This window comes from Pseudoliparis swirei, chromosome 3 (genome assembly GCF_029220125.1).
Source record: "Pseudoliparis swirei isolate HS2019 ecotype Mariana Trench chromosome 3, NWPU_hadal_v1, whole genome shotgun sequence".
Lineage (NCBI taxonomy): Eukaryota > Metazoa > Chordata > Actinopteri > Perciformes > Liparidae > Pseudoliparis > Pseudoliparis swirei.
This window is the reverse complement of record NC_079390.1, coordinates 24,845,981-24,863,576: the sequence shown is the minus strand read 5'-3', so window position 1 is coordinate 24,863,576 and position 17,596 is coordinate 24,845,981. Positions and strand designations below refer to the sequence as shown.

The window sequence follows — 17,596 nt, the reverse complement described above, 5'->3', positions numbered from 1 at the left end:
TCCTTCAGCTTCGTTCACCCGGATCCATCTGGTTTCACCACAGAACCACAACACACTGAGACTCATTGGGACTCACTGGGACTCACCACCTACCACCTAAGGGTTAACCATGTTAAAGTTAACCATCTGAGGGTTAACCGTGTTAAAGTTAACCATCTGAGGATTAACCGTGTTAAAGTTAACCATCTGAGGGTTAACCTCCTGAGGGTTAACCATGTTAAAGTGGAGGCCTTAGTGCTGCATTCCTCTCCTTGGTGGACTCTCTTCTGTCAGGGAACAGAAACCCACTCACAGCTTTAACGCTCCATCTTGTTCTTCATGTTGACCTTGAGCATCTGAAGGTCTTCCCACAGAACCCTCTCCTGTCAGACCACTACCTCATAACATTAGTTCATACTACCGGAGTGTACAAAGTTTCTACACCAGATATCTAACAGACATGCATTTAAAGAAGAGATCACATGACTCCTGCATCAGCTGCTCTGCACTGGCTCCCCGTAAAATCAAGAATCACTTTTAAAATCCTTCTCACCTACAAAGCCTTGATTGGTGATGCACCATCATATCTTAAGGAGCTTGTAGTACCACATTACCCCACTAGAGAGCTTGTAGTACCGCATTACCACACTAGAGAGCTTGTAGTACCATGTTACCCCACTAGAGAGCTTGTAGTACCATGTTACCCCACTAGAGAGCTTGTAGTACCATGTTACCCCACTAGAGAGCTTGTAGTACCATGTTACCCCACTAGAGAGCTTGTAGTACCACATTACCCCACTAGAGAGCTTGTAGTACCATATTACCCCACTAGAGAGCTTGTAGTACCACATTACCCCACTAGAGAGCTTGTAGTACCATGTTACCCACTAGAGAGCTTGTAGTACCATGTTACCCCACTAGAGAGCTTGTAGTACCATGTTACCCCACTAGAGAGCTTGTAGTACCATGTTACCCCACTAGAGGGCTTGTAGTACCATATTACCCCACTAGAGAGCTTGTAGTACCATGTTACCCCACTAGAGAGCTTGTAGTACCATGTTACCCCACTAGAGAGCTTGTAGTACCATGTTACCCCACTAGAGGCTTGTAGGTACCATGTTACCCCACTAGAGAGCTTGTAGTACCATGTTACCCCACTAGAGAGCTTGTAGTACCATGTTACCCCACTAGAGAGCTTGTAGTACCACATTACCCCACTAGAGAGCTTGTAGTACCATATTACCCCACTAGAGAGCTTGTAGTACCATGTTACCCACTAGAGAGCTTGTAGTACCATGTTACCCCACTAGAGAGCTTGTAGTACCATATTACCCCACTAGAGAGCTTGTAGTACCACATTACCCCACTAGAGAGCTTGTAGTACCACATTACCCCACTAGAGAGCTTGTAGTACCATATTACCCCACTAGAGAGCTTGTAGTACCACATTACCCCACTAGAGAGCTTGTAGTACCATGTTACCCCACTAGAGAGCTTGTAGTACCATATTACCCCACTAGAGAGCTTGTAGTACCATGTTACCCCACTAGAGAGCTTGTAGTACCACATTACCCCACTAGAGAGCTTGTAGTACCACATTACCCCACTAGAGAGCTTGTAGTACCATGGTACTATTACCCCACTAGAGAGCTTGTAGTACCATGTTACCCACTAGAGAGCTTGTAGTACCACATTACCCCACTAGAGAGCTTGTAGTACCATATTACCCCACTAGAGAGCTTGTAGTACCATGTTACCCCACTAGAGAGCTTGTAGTACCACATTACCCCACTAGAGAGCTTGTAGTACCATGTTACCCCACTAGAGAGCTTGTAGTACCATATTACCCCACTAGAGAGCTTGTAGTACCATGTTGCCCCACTAGAGCAGCTTGGTACCATGTTACCCCACTAGAGAGCTTGTAGTACCACATTGCCCACTAGAGAGCTTGTAGTACCATATTACCCCACTAGAGAGTTTGTAGTACCATGTTACCCCACTAGAGAGCTTGTACCATGTTACCCCACTAGAGAGCTTGTAGTACCATGTTACCCCACTAGAGAGCTTGTAGTACCATGTTACCCCACTAGAGAGCTTGTAGTACCACATTACCCCACTAGAGAGCTTGTAGTACCATGTTACCCCACTAGAGAGCTTGTAGTACCATGTTACCCCACTAGAGAGCTTGTAGTACCATGTTACCCCACTAGAGAGCTTGTAGTACCATATTACCCCACTAGAGAGCTTGTAGTACCATGTTACCCCACTAGAGAGCTTGTAGTACCATGTTACCCCACTAGAGAGCTTGTAGTACCACATTACCCCACTAGAGAGCTTGTAGTACCACATTACCCCACTAGAGAGCTTGTAGTACCACATTACCCCACTAAAGCTGATCACACCTCCATTCTTCTGCTCCCCGCATATAGACAAAAGCTAAAACAGGTCAGACCGGTTGAGAGGACAGTCCATCAATGGAGTAACGAGGGTGTGGCGACTCTCCAGGACTGTTTTGACAACACTGACTGGCTGATGTTTCGGGAAGCAGCAGATGGGGACATTAATGAGTATACAGACACTGTTTCCAGTTACATCCAATATTGCATTGAGGACATCGTCCCGAAGAAGACTGTCCGGTCTTTCCCTAATCAGAAGCCCTGGGTTGACCTTGTCCGGACCCACCTTAGAGCCCGGTCTGCTGCCTTTAACTCCGGGATCCTGATCAGTACAGGAAGTCCAGATACGACCTTTGAGGGCCATCAAAGCTGCAAAGAGACATGCAGGAGCATACAGGTGGAGTCTAGCTACCATGGCTCTGACCCCAGGCGCATGGAGTGGATTAAGAGCCATTACAGACTACAAGGAGGGCTGCAGTGAGACCCAGTCCTCTGTCCTTCTTCCAGACGAGCTGAATGCTTTTTCGCTCGTTTTGAGAGGGACAGTGACCCCTGCAGCGGAGCTACCTGAAGGCCCAACCAGTGGTGTGCCTACTATAACTGTAGCAGAGGTGAGGCGCTGCTTCAATAAGATCAACCCTCGCAAGGCACCTGGCCCGGATGGCATATCAGGTAGGCCCTCAGGGGTTGCGCTGACCAGCTAGCGGGGGTCTTCAGCGACATCTTCAACCTCTCCCTCAGCCTGTCTGTACTCCCCACATGCTTCAAACGGACCACCATCGTCCCTGTGCCCAAGATCACCAAGGTCACCTGCTTGAATGACTACCGCCCGGTAGCACTGACCTCTGTGATCATGAAGTGCTTGAGCTGGTCAAATCATTCATCTGCTCCTTGCTGCCTCCCACCCTGGACCCGATGCAGTTTGCATACCGGTCCAACGGTCTACAGACGATGCCATAGCCCTGACCACGCTCACCGCCCTCACCCACCTGGACATAAGAAATACATATGTGAGAATGCTGTTCATTGACTACAGTTCAGCATTCAATACCATCATCCCCTCCAGACTCGCCTCAAGCTCGTGGACCTGGGACTAAGCACCTCCCTATGCAAATGGGTCTTCGACTTCCTGACGGGGAGGCCACAGGTGGTGAGAATCGGTGACCGCACCTCATCTACAGTCATCACCAACACAGGCACCCCCCAGGGCTGTGTGCTCAGCCCCCTCCTGTTCTCCTTGTTCACACATGACTGTGGAGCTCCAACCTCATTGTCAAGTTTGCTGATGACACAACCATTGTGGGCCTCATCACTGGCAATGATGAGTCAGCCTCCAGAGAGGAGGTTGCTACCTGACTACATGGTGTCAGGATAATAGCCTCTCTCTCAACATCAGCAAGACAAAGGAGATGATTGTGGACTTCAGGAGACGGCAGGTGGAGGAGCACCCTGCATATCAACGGTTCTGCAGTGGAAATGGTCAGCTGCTTCAGGTTCCTCGGGTCAACATCAGCAACGACCTCACCTGGTCTGCTCACACAGACAAGGTGGTCAAAGCGGCGCCCGAAGTCTTCTTCCTGAGGAGACTGAAGAAGTTTGGCATGGATTCAGTCATCCTCACCAATTTCTACAGATGCACAATAGAAAGCATCCTGACTGCATCACAGTGTGGGAGCTGCACAGCCAAGGACCCAAGGCCCTACGTCAGGTGGTCAGGACTGCGGAGTTCATCATCGGTAGGAGCTCCCAGCCCTGCAGGACACAGACCACACGATGCCTCAGGAAGACTGGCAGGATCCTAAAGGACTGCCATCATCAGCCTTCAGCCTGTTCACCCGCTGCCTTCTGGAAGGCGGTACCGTAGCATCCGTCTCGCACACAGAGACTGGAGAACAGTTTCTTCCCGAGAGCCATCAGGCTGCTCAATGGACACTGACACACGATCGACACTTTTGCACTCGACACTTTACACTCGTCACTTTACATACACTGTCACTTTCAGCCTTGTACTTACACTTACACTTTCTATTGCACTACCTGCTTTCACTACCTGCTACTCCCATTTGTCTGTAGTTTAGTTATTATGTGTATTATATGTTAGTATTATGTTCAGAGTTCTTGTACAGTGTGTATGTCATGTTATATTATGTTCGGCTATGATAGTTGTTGTGTGGTGCCTTGTCCTAAGAATTTCAGTGCCCAGTCTGACCCTGTGTCATTCTGTGTATCTGACAATAAAAGACTTGACTTGACTTGACTTGACTAGAGGGCTTGTAGTACCACGTTACCCCACTAGAGAGCTTGTAGTACCATGTTACCCCACTAGAGAGCTTGTAGTACCATGTTACACCACTAGAGGGCTTGTAGTACCATATTACCCCACTAGAGAGCTTGTAGTACCATGTTACCCCACTAGAGAGCTTGTAGTACCATATTACACCACTAGAGAGCTTGTAGTACCATATTACACCACTAGAGAGCTTGTAGTACCATGTTACCCCACTAGAGAGCTTGTAGTACCATGTTACACCACTAGAGGGCTTGTAGTACCATATTACCCCACTAGAGAGCTTGTAGTACCATATTACACCACTAGAGAGCTTGTAGTACCATGTTACCCCACTAGAGAGCTTGTAGTACCATGTTACACCACTAGAGGGCTTGTAGTACCATATTACCCCACTAGAGAGCTTGTAGTACCATGTTACCCCACTAGAGAGCTTGTAGTACCATGTTACACCACTAGAGGGCTTGTAGTACCATATTACCCCACTAGAGAGCTTGTAGTACCATGTTACCCCACTAGAGAGCTTGTAGTACCATATTATCCCACTAGAGAGCTTGTAGTACCACATTACCCCACTAGAGAGCTTGTAGTACCACATTACCCCACTAGAGGGCTTGTAGTACCACGTTACCCCACTAGAGAGCTTGTAGTACCACATTACCCCACTAGAGGGCTTGTAGTACCATGTTACCCCACTAGAGAGCTTGTACCCCATTACCCCACTAGAGAGCTTGTAGTACCATATTACCCACTAGAGAGCTTGTAGTACCACATTACCCCACTAGAGAACTTGTAGTACCATTCCCCCACTAAAGCTGATCACACCTCCATTCTTCTGCTCCCGCATAGACAAAAGCTAAAACAGGTCAGACGGTTGAGAGGACAGTCCATCAATGGAGTAACGAGGTGTGGCGACTCTCCAGGACTGTTTTGACAACACTGACTGGCTGATGTTTCGGGAAGCAGCAGATGGGGACATTAATGAGTATACAGACACTGTTTCCAGTTACATCCAATATTGCATTGAGGACATCGTCCCGAAGAAGACTATCCGGTCTTTCCTAATCAGAAGCCCTGGGTTGACGCCTTGGGTCCGGACCCACCTTAGAGCCCGGTCTGCTGCCTTTAACTCGGGATCCTGATCAGTACAGGAAGTCCAGATACGACCTTTTGAGGCCATCAAAGCTGCAAAGAGGACATACAGGAGCAAGGTGGAGTCTAGCTACCATGGCTCTGACCCCAGGCGCATGTGGAGTGGATTAGAGCCATTACAGACTACAAGGGAGGGGCTGCAGTGAGACCCAGTCCTCTGTCCTTCTTCCAGACGAGCTGAATGCTTTTTCGCTTTTGAGAGGGACAGTGACCCCTGCAGCGGAGCTACCTGAAGGCCCAACCAGTGGTGTGCCTACTATAACTGTAGCAAAGGTGAGGCGCTGCTTCAATAAGATCAACCCTCAAGGCACCTGGCCCGGATGGCATATCAGGTAGGGCCTCAGGGTTGCGCTGACCAGCTAGCGGGGTCTTCAGCGACATCTTCAACCTCTCCCTCAGCCTGTCTGTACTCCCACATGCTTCAAACGGACCACCATCGTCCCTGTGCCCAAGATCACCAAGGTCACCTGCTTGAATGACTACCGCCCGTAGTAGCACTGACCTCTGTGATCATGAAGTGCTTTGAGCGGCTGGTCAAATCATTCATCTGCTCCTTGCTGCCTCCCACCCTGGACCCGATGCAGTTTGCATACTGGTCCAACCGGGTCACAGACGATGCCATAGCCCTGACCACGCACACCGCCCTCACCCACCTGGACAAAGGGAATACATATGTGAGAATGCTGTTCATTGACTACAGTTCAGCATTCAATACCATCATCCCCTCCAGACTCGTCTCAAGCTCGTGGACCTGGGACTAAGCACCTCCCTATGCAAATGGGTCTTGACTTCCTGACGGGAGGCCACAGGTGGTGAGAATCGGTGACCGCACCTCATCTACAGTCATCACCAACACAGGCACCCCCAGGCTGTGTGCTCAGCCCCCTCCTGTTCTCCTTGTTCACACATGACTGTGGAGCTCCAACCTCATTGTCAAGTTTGCTGATGACACAACCATTGTGGGCCTCATCACTGGCAATGATGAGTCAGCCTCCAGAGAGGAGGTTGCCCTGACTACATGGTGTCAGGATAGCCTCTCTCTCAACATCAGCAAGACAAAGGAGATGATTGTGGACTTCAGGAGACGGCAGGTGGAGGAGCACCCCTGCATATCAACGGTTCTGCAGTGGAAATGGTCAGCTGCTTCAGGTTCCTCGGGGTCAACATCAGCAACGACCTCACCTGGTCTGCTCACACAGACAGGTGGTCAAAGCGGCCCGGAAGCGCCTCTTCTTCCTGAGGAGACTGAAGAAGTTTGGCATGGATTCAGTCATCCTCACCAATTTCTACAGATGCACAATAGAAAGCATCCTGACTGGGTGCATCACAGTGTGGTATGGGAGCTGCACAGCCAAGGACCGCAAGGCCCTACGCAGTGTGGTCAGGACTGCAGAGTTCATCATCGGTAGGGAGCTCCCAGCCCTGCAGGACACAGACCACACGATGCCTCAGGAAGACTGGCAGGATCCTAAAGGACTGCCATCATCAGCCTTCAGCCTGTTCACCCCGCTGCCTTCTGGAAGGCGGTACCGTAGGTCTCGCACACAGAGACTGGAGAACAGTTTCTTCCCGAGAGCCATCAGGCTGCTCAATGGACACTGACACACGATCGACACTTTTGCACTCGACACTTTACACTCGTCACTTTACATACACTGTCACTTTCAGCCTTGTACTTACACTTACACTTTCTATTGCACTACCTGCTTTCACTACCACCCCCCATTTGTCTGTAGTTTAGTTATTATGTGTATTATATGCTACTCCCATTTGTCTGGTTTAGTTATTATGTGTATTATATGTTAGTATTATGTTCAGAGTTCTTGTACAGTGTGTATGTCATGTTATATTATGTTCGGCTATGATAGTTGTTGTGTGGTGCCTTGTCCTAAGAATTTCTGTGCCCAGTCTGACCCTGTGTCATTCTGTGTATCTGACAATAAAAGACTTGACTTGACTTGACTTGACTAGAGGGCTTGTAGTACCATTACCCCACTAGAGAGCTTGTAGTACCATGTTACCCACTAGAGAGCTTAGTACCATGTTACACCACTAGAGGGCTTGTAGTACCATATTACCCCACTAGAGAGCTTTGTGGTACCATATTACACCACTAGAGAGCTTGTAGTACCATGTTACCCACTAGAGCTTGTAGTACCATGTTACGCCACTAGAGGGCTTGTAGTACCATATCACCCCTCTAGAGGCTTGTGGTACCATGTTGCCCCACTAGAGAGCTTGTAGTACCATGTTACACCACTAGAGGGCTTAGTTGTTGTACCATATTACCCCACTAGAGCTTGTGGTACCATGTTGCCCACTAGAGGAGCTTGTGGTACCATATTATCCACTAGAGAGCTTGTGGTACCACATTTCACTAGAGAGCTTGTAGTACCACATTGCCCACTAGAGGGCTTGTAGTACCACGTTACCCCACTAGAGAGCTTGTAGTACCACATTACCCCACTAGAGGGCTTGTAGTACCATGTTACCCCACTAGAGAGCTTGTAGTACCACATTACCCCACTAGAGAGCTTGTAGTACCACATTACCCCACTAGAGGGCTTGTAGTACCATATTACCCCACTAGAGAGCTTGTAGTACCATGTTACCCCACTAGAGGGCTTGTAGTACCACATTACCCCACTAGAGGGCTTGTAGTACCATGTTACCCCACTAGAGGGCTTGTAGTACCACATTACCCCACTAGAGGGCTTGTAGTACCATGTTACCCCACTAGAGAGCTTGTAGTACCACATTACCCCACTAGAGGGCTTGTAGTACCACATTACCCCACTAGAGGGCTTGTAGTACCACATTACCCCACTAGAGAGCTTGTAGTACCATGTTACCCACTAGAGAGCTTGTAGTACCATGTTGCCCACTAGAGGCTTGTAGTACCACATTACCCCACTAGAGAGCTTGTGGTACCACGTTGCCCCACTAGAGGCTTGTAGTACCATGTTACCCACTAGAGAGCTTGTAGTACCACATTGCCCCACTAGAGAGCTTGTAGTACCATGTTACCCCACTAGAGCTTGTTAGTACCACATTACCCCACTAGAGGCTTGTGGTACCACATTGCCCCACTAGAGGGCTTGTAGTACCATGTTACCCCACTAGAGGCTTGTGGTACCATGTTGCCCCACTAGAGGGTTTTTCCATTTTTCCCCCTAAGGCAAAATTTACATAGAGGGGACACCCAATAGAGGGTGTATCCAATGTTCCACTGAGGGTGTGTAAGCACAGAGGGGGGGCAGAACCTGTTAGTTCCCAATAGCTTGGGACATGTCCCCAAAAGATGCCTTTTCCCACAGAAACTGTTGACCGTTCCCCCCCCAGAGCGGTCTGTTTCCTTTACCATCCCCATAAGGGGGTCCAGTACCCCCCTTGGGCCATCCCAAAGGGGACCAGACCCGGGGGGTACCATGTTACCCCACTGAGGTTGGGCCATTGCCCAAGAGGCTGGGGGACCCTTTGCCCCCAGACGTGAATGTTCCCCTAGAACAGTGCCCCCGAGCGGGTACCTGGGCCCACCAGGGGTGCCTATAACTGTACAGATGAGGCTGTTAAAAGTCAACTAAGGCACCTGGGAGGCTTGGGAGGGCCAGACCCCAGGGGGTTAGGCATTTCCCCCCCAGCCTGTCTGTTCCCCAGCTTAAAGAAACCCTGTTGCCCCACAAAGGCCCCTTTGAATGTCCCCCTAGGGCCCCCTTTTGACTAAGGGCTTTTGGGAATTTCACTGCTTTGTGCCTCCCACCTGTGCAGTTACCCCACCGGTTACAGGCCATAGCTGACCAGGCCCCCCCCCAACCTGGCAAAGGAAAATAGGAGTGCTGTTGCACAGAGCTTTACCATTCCCTAGACTTTACCTGGGACTAAGCCCCCCCTTTGCAAAAGTTACCCCAGGGGGGCTTGTGGAATGTGCCCACTACACAGTTCCCAAACAGGCACCCCCCGGGCTTGTAGCCCCTCCTGTTTCCTTTTTCCCCCAGACTGTAGTCCAACCCCAGCTTGTAACACCATTGTCCATACTGGGTGTGGTCACCCAAGGGGTTTCACCCACTAGGGGCAGAAATACCAAATCCAAAACGGGGTGTGGATTTTAAGAGGGGGAGCCCCCATTGGCCAGTAAATGGTACTGCTTCAGGGCCCCCCACTAGAACATTACCCTTTTCCCAAAAAAGTGCAAAACCCCCCTTTGGGAACTGAAGAAATCTGGACATCCCACCAATTTTCAGGACAGAAAAAATCCTGTTTCATAAGTGTGGGGGGGTGCACAGCCGGACCCAAGGCCCCAGCTTGTAGACCAGTTCACTAGAGGCTGCAGGACACAGACCACCGTGCCCAGAGCTGGCAGGTCCCCAAGGCTGCCATCATAGACCTGTTACCCTGTTCTAAAGGGGGGACATGGGTTCCCACAGAGCTGGGAAAATTTCCCCGAGCCCTCAGGTGCCCAATAAGCCCGTGACATTTGCACTGAACCCTTTACACCCCCACTAACTGTTACCTGTTTACCCACTAGAGGGTTTTACCTGTCCCCATGGGTTTGAATGTTATTTTAAGTTGTAATTTTAAAAAGCTTTTACAGGTGATGTCATGTTATATTATGTTCCATAAGGTTGTGGTGCCTGTCCAAGAATTTTCCCCGTTTCCCTGGCTGTGTACTGACAATAGAGCTTGACTTGCCCACTAGAGGCGTAGTACCATTTTCCCCCCTAGAGGCTTGTGTCCATGTTCCCCACTAGAGGCTTGTGTACCATGTTCCCACTAGAGGCTTGTGTACCATTTACCCCACTAGAGGCTTGTGTACCATGTTCCCCACTAGAGGCTTGTAGTACCAATTTCCCCCAGAGGCTTGTGTACCATTTACCCCACTAAAAGCTTGTAGTCCATGTTCCCACTAGAGGCTTTGTACCCTGTTCCCACTAGAGGCTTGTAGTACCATTTCCCCACTAGAGACTTGGTACCATATTAAAATAGAGGCTTGTGTACCATGTTACCCCACTAGAGGCTTGTGTACCATGTTCCCACTAGAGGCTTGTGTACCATTACCCCACTAGAGCTTGTAGTACCATGTTACCCCCCTAGAGGCTTGTGTACCATGTTCCCACTAGAGGGGTTGTGTCCATTTCCCCACTAGAGGCTTTGTCCATGTTCCCCCCTAAAAGCTTGTACCATTTCCCACTGAGAGCTTGTGTACCAATTCCCCCCTAGAGGCTTGTAGTACCAATTACCCCACTAGAGGCTTTGTAGTTCCAAACGTTTTTTACTAGAGGCTTTAGTCCATGTTACCCCACTAGAGGCTTTAGTACCCTTACCCCACTAGAGGCTTGTGTACCAATTACCCCCCTAGAGGTTTTTAAAATTACCCCCCAGAGGCTTGTAGTACCATTTCCCCACTAAAGCTGTACACCTCCCTTTTTTCCCCTATAGACAAAGCTAAAAAGGTCAAACCCTAGAGGGAATCCCTTAAATGTCCCTTTTCCGGAGTTTTTACAAATGCTGGGGTGTTTAACACAAAATTTATATACAGACACTGTTTCCCCGTTACTCCAATAGGGGTGTCCCAAAAAGACTGTGTCTTTCCTAATCAAAACCCTTTGGGGGGCCTTCCGGACCCCCCGGTTTAATCCGGGGGTTACACAGGAAACCAGTCACCTTTTTAGGGGCCTCCCAAAGAGGCATAAGGGCTGGGGTTCCTGGTTACCCCACCATGTGGGTTTAGACCATTCCCAAACCCCCGGGGGAACCCATCCTCTTCCTTCCCCGAAGGGTGCGTTTTCAACCCCCTCCAGCTACCTGAAGGACCGTGGTTCCTCTATAAATGGGAAATGGGGGGGTGTTAATGTCACCCCAAACAGGGCCCATGGCAAACAACCCTAGCCTTTACCCCTGGGGTTTAAATTTAACCCCTTCGCCTTCGTACCCCATGCTTTAAAGGGGCCCCTGTCCCCCCAAGTCCCCCCCTAATATTTACCGCCTAGTTTTCCCAATCATGAAGTTTTACCGGAAATTTATTGTTTGCTCCTAGGGTGGTTTTTAGTCCAATTCCAGAGCCTTGTAACCAAGTACCCACCCGGGCGGGGGTTATTGAGAGCTGTTCATTGACACTTTTTCCCTACCCCCAGAGCTTGTGGATAAACACCCCTTGAAATTTATTCCAACCCCCAGGTTAGAATTGACCCACCCCATTTAACTAAAAAAGGCTTTGTACTTTTTCTTTTAAAGACTGTACCCAATAAAGTTTCTATGAACCCCCTATCATAAGGGCAGCCCAAGGATTGCCCCCCATCATGGGAGGTTTAAAACCTTTCAACACAGAAGACAAAAATGATTGTCTTTGGACCCGGGAGGGGCACCCCCCGCAATAAGGTTCTCAGTAAATGGTCAGCTTTAGGTTCCCTTCAGGTCTCATCGTGTTGAGATGATATGGACCAATGAACCTCTTAGGGGGGTGTCTTGTTTTTCAATGCTCATAACTTCAACACTATTGTGACTAATCACTCGGAAATTGAATTATATATGCACATTGCATCCTCTAACATGCACAAAAACTCTTGTGCGATTTGAACAATAGGGGGCGCTACAATAATTTGCCAAAGTTTGGTGTTTTGGGCCTATTTCGCCTGTTTTTGTCAGTTTTCTACATAATTCAGTTACGAGCCCCTCCCTCAAAACTATTCCAATCAGCTTCTATCTTGTTCAAGGATGATCTAAAGGCCTTAAAGATGAAAACAGGGACTTTTCACCAAACCTTACTTGACGTTATGTGGACCCCAACAAACGCCAGCTTTCTATAACTTGTTATGTTATAGACTATACCTTAAACTAATCCAGTCCTTCAAAAATAATCATGCATGATGCCAGTCGAGGCCTGAACACATTTACATGAAGAAACATTAGAATTTGTCATAATAACACCTAAAAACATAAAATGACAAGTTTTAGACCATAATGTGATCACATCCAAGCCAGAGCAAAACCTTTTGCAACACTTTTTTTTACATTTAATTTACATGTCGTGGTATAAACTTGACATTATGCGTGAATATGTTCACGTAGTCAAAGCGCCATCTACTGGCGAAAGAAAATCAGCGTTACGTGACAACCGATGAAATGTCCGACCGGTGGGCCGGCGCCCCCGACTGGCGCAGGTGAGCGACGACCCGTTTATCGCTGCTCGCAGCTTTAATACTGTATTTGTTTTTCTGTTTGTCAGTTCAACACAATGGTGGAAAAAGTGAAGCCCTTTTTCGCGGAGAAGGAGGAGCAGAAGGAGGAGAAGGAGGAGCAGGAGGAGGAGAGGGCGTCGTGGGAAGTGACTACATCGGATCTTTCAGGTCGTCAAAGAACAGAAACCTTCGACTCGATCTTCGTCTGTACGGGGTGAGAGACGTCCAAATTAAGATGAATGACGTAATTTAGATCTCGTTTAATAACATATAAATATAGACATAATTTAAGTTGCTACTTCCTGTTGTCGAAACGCTGCATTCAACCAACTAAATGTTTGTCTTGAAGGCACTACTCCGACCCTCACATCCCTCACATCCCAGGGATGGACCACTTCAAAGGTACTTAAATGAGCGTTAGCGACATGTTTATGAACAACGTCTTGCTATGCTAACAGTTCGCTACAGCTCCCAGTGTGCTAAGCTAGGCTAACCGTCTCTCCGTACCCAGGCACGGTGCTCCACAGTCATTCGTACAGGTACGCCGAGCCGTTCTCGGGTCAGTCGGTGCTGGTTCTGGGAGCCAAAGCTTCGGGACTGGACATCTCCATCGAACTGGCCAGAGTCGGTGCTCAGGTAACGAGATACACCTGCGGAAGTATTTGTAGGCTAACGCCAGTAAACAGGAACTAGCTCAACGTCATCTCGCTTAATCCCTCTCCCCCTCCAGGTGACCCTGAGTCACGGCCAGCCTCCCCTCACCTGTCCTCTACCTGTCGGGGTCCATCAGTCCAGCCCTGTGGTATCGGTGGACCAGGACGGCAGCCTCCGCCTCCAGGTCAGTAGATTTAGGTTTAGAGTAAATCCATGTCTACAATCAAGTACTAATACCATGCAGTATGAAGTACTCTGTGAGAGTAAAAGTACTAATTCCACATTATTTAAAAGTAATATTTCATATTTCAGTTTCTCCTTTTCAAAGTCTGAATACTAGAAACCTAAATCAGTCAGAGCAGCCGGTCCAGTTGTGGTTCTGGTTCCGGTCTGAGAGGTTCATGGAGGTTCTGTGTGTTGCAGGACGGCTCCGCGGTCGCCGCCGAGGTGCTGATGTTCTGCACCGGCTACAAGTACCGGTTCCCCTTCCTGGACGGGCCTCAGCTGGGCGTGCAGCTGGAGGACCACCATCTGGCGCCGCTGTACCGCCACCTGATGCCGCCGGCCTTCCCCTCGCTCTTCTTCATTGGCATGTGCAAGCTCATCTGCCCCTTCCCCAACTTCCACTGCCAGGTGAGTCAGCTTCTAGTAGTTTATTACAATGTTATAACACATCAATAACCGGTGCCATGGAAGCCGAAATAACGACGAAATGATGCTGATTTGTAAAGTCAGACGTTTATTAGTAGAACAACAAGAAAACAACTTTTACATTTAGATCGACATGTAGTCCTTACTTTAGCTTCATATTCAATCCCAGTGTTACAGCAACTATATATATATATATATATATATATATGTATATATATTAGTGCTGTGAAAAATAACGCGTTAACTCAGTTAATTAAATTACAGGTTTAACTAGTTTGTTTTTTTAACGCATTTAACGCATGCGCAGAATGAGCTTCCAGTCCGTCTGTTGTTGGTCGTCTCTCCAGCAGCGTGTCATTCTGTCTCTAGTGTCGCGTTAACACGACTCCGATCTCCGTCTCGCGCGCCGCAGAGCTCGGATGCCAGCGTGTGCGCGCACATCGGGACGAAATAAAGTCACTAGCACCCCACCCCTCTTCTCTCGGCTCGCGCGGCAGAGCTCCGATGCTGCGCGCGCACTGGTGAGCAATGCAGGGCTCTCAAGTGTCACGCATTGAGCGAGACTCACGCATTTCGGTCTTAACTCACGCACTCCCGCCGCACATCGTATTTCTCACGCTGAAAAAAAACTCTCGGCTCTTTAATGTTTTAATGCAGGGGTGCTCAATATGTCGATCGCGGTCGCCGCAGAGCTTCGATGCCGGCGCGCGCATCGCTCTGTCGCGCGAGCCGAGAATTGTTGGGGTAGACGAAAATTACAGGGTGACGGGTGGAGATTTCCCCCTGTTATAATAGGAGGGGAAACACTGGAGTTGATAAGCGTGTCTTCTTGTCTGATCAATACGCAACTGTGAGGTGCGCGAATGGACCGAGCGGACAGCTGCTGATCACTCACTCAACGAATACAAATAAAAATTTGGGAGCACCGAAGACCCATTTTGACCCAGGAAAAAGCCTGAATGTATATATGGGATTAATCATGATTAATCCACAGAAACCTGTGATTAACCTGATTAAAAATTGTAATCGTTTCACAGCCCTAATACATATATATACATACATATATACCGTATTTTTTGCACTATAGGGCGCACTAGATTATAAGGCGCACTGTCAATGAATCATACCTGCAAACTCATGAGGGGTGAAAAAGGTGACAACGGGGGGTGCAGGTGACTTTTTTTTTTTTTGTCACCACACCACATCCACGTTGTTTGAAGCCTCAAAGCTTTTAGAACCACAACTACAGTCATTTTATTGTTCTGACCACAAATCTAAATCGTGATAATAAACAGTTTAAGAACAAAAGGTCCTCCGCTCTGACTCAGCCCTATAATGATAGTAATAACAAATATACATTGTCATTATATATAATATGGTTAAAGTCATTCATGAACCAACTTCCTTTTGCCTGAACAGTCCTCATGGACTTGTCCCTGAATCTGTTCTGTCTCTACCTGTTTGTCACGATACTCATATTATAACTTCTATACATATTACATACCTGCCATAAATATCATGATACCCCATACCAGAATTCAATACACCATACAAACAATATGGTACCATAATTACGAGACTGGTATATTTATCTATAATAGTAATAAATAAAACATCTGTATGGTTCACTTTTTACCAACTTTTTCAACACTTAACAAATGACAGTAATATGAGTATTCATACAGCCAGATATGAATGAAACTACATGGTTCCATCATAGCATTGATGATCCACGATGAGGCCGTTAGTCTCAGACCAGATGATCCACAGTCCATCAGGATGAGCAGCTGGAGAGTTACAGAACTTTACAGACTGAAACATTTACCTTCTGGCATCTTTTTATTTGTTAAGCCGAAGTCTCTAAGCTCCGCCTCTTCTCTCGCTGTGAGCTGCGCAGCGCAGTGTGCGCAGACAGCTCGACACGGAGCAGCGCGTGCGCTCTGATCGCTCTCTTAATGAAGTATCGATACTAAAAATATGCTAAATCACATCGTGTTTAACGTACGGGTACTTTGTTAGCATCGCTACACCGTGCAGCGTGACAGGAGTAGATGTAGCGGGCTAACATTCAAGCTAACCTGAACCCCCAAACGCTGTCGACATCTGAACGCTGATTGGCCGAGACACGTCCCATCAAAGATGTTCTATTGTGAAGAGCACCACTTCACACTTTTCTCCGCGTCTCACTGCAATCTCAACGGCAGCGGGCCAGGTGACCCCCCCCAAAACAAAAACTCTTCGGATCTCCACGATTCACGTGGATGACCTATTTTGAGTTCAAAACGGTGAATTTCACCGAAAGGTGACAAGTTTGCAGGTATGATGAATGGTCTATTTTCGATCTTTTTTCATATATAAAGCGCACCGGACTATAAAGCGCATTAAGCGGAAAAAAACTATTTTTCTTCGTAATCTTTTGGCAGTTGCTGCGAGACGGTAGTTCGTGTGCGGATAGAGAGATTACGTCTTTTCATAAAACGAAAGCACCAAGAAGGACCGCCTCGAAAGTCATTGATATTCATGTCCGGTGCTAACGCTGTTGCCTTCAGTCGAATAGAGACTGTATTACTCCGCGACGCTCCTGGCTACGGTAGCCGTAATGCTGCAAGCGGTGCGGCTTTGTAGTTTACCAAAGTCGTACTAAAACATTTTGACTTAGCGCCGTGAGCGCCTTGTACCACACAAAATCGCTTAGAGGTCAGTAAGCAAAACCAGAATTAATCCATATATACGGCGCTTCGGATTATAAGGCGCACTGTCGTTTTTTGAGAAAATTAAAGGCTTTTAAGTGCGCCCTATAGTGCAAAAAATACGGTACACAGTCCTAATACGCAGCCGGATGTTTTACTGATCCCCAGGTGCAGTTCGCTCTGGCCGTGCTGGACGGCTCCGTTTCGCTGCCTCCTCGGGTCCAGAGGGAGGACGAGGCCCGGCGGGCGCTGCAGGAGAAGGAGGCGCGAGGCGTGGAGCGGCGCCACCTGCTGGTGATGCAGACGGAGCAGTGGGAGTACTGCCGTGAGCTGGCTCACGCCGCCGGCTTCTCGCCGCTGCCGCCCGCCGTGCGCAGCCTGTATGAGGAGGTGTGGCGGCGGCGGAGAGAAGACTCCCAGAACTACCGCGCACGCAACTACCGGCTGGTCGGGGCGGAGCGGTGGGAGCAGGTCCAATGATACCATGAGGGACAGTCCTCTAGACGGCATGTCCTCTGGACGGCATGTCCTCTAGACGGCATGTCCTCTAGACGGCATGTCCTCTAGACGGCATGTCCTCTAGACGGCATGTCCACTGGACGGCATGTCCAC

At 48.6% G+C, this 17,596-nt stretch overlaps 1 protein-coding gene across 1 annotated transcript; it reads left to right on the top strand.

Annotated features, from left to right (window-relative positions):
• The first annotated feature begins 13,041 nt into the window (after positions 1 to 13,041).
• On the top strand, positions 13,042 to 17,575 carry LOC130191213 (uncharacterized). Its single transcript, XM_056410875.1, has 6 exons — positions 13,042 to 13,203; positions 13,339 to 13,391; positions 13,501 to 13,625; positions 13,720 to 13,827; positions 14,067 to 14,276; positions 17,153 to 17,575. The coding sequence occupies exons 1-6, from the start codon at positions 13,046 to 13,048 to the stop codon at positions 17,462 to 17,464; spliced, it is 966 nt and encodes a 321-aa protein (XP_056266850.1). The 5' UTR covers positions 13,042 to 13,045; the 3' UTR covers positions 17,465 to 17,575.
• Positions 17,576 to 17,596: the final 21 nt, after the last annotated feature.

Excerpts from the sequence above, each read along its gene's own strand:
- LOC130191213 (XM_056410875.1), top strand. The coding sequence starts at position 13,046 with ATGGTGGAAAAAGTGAAGCCCTTTTTCGCGGAGAAGGAGGAGCAGAAG. Across the intron at positions 13,392-13,500 it reads AGGGATGGACCACTTCAAAG|GCACGGTGCTCCACAGTCAT; the intron begins GTACTTAAATGA and ends CTCCGTACCCAG. Across the intron at positions 13,828-14,066 it reads ACGGCAGCCTCCGCCTCCAG|GACGGCTCCGCGGTCGCCGC; the intron begins GTCAGTAGATTT and ends TGTGTGTTGCAG.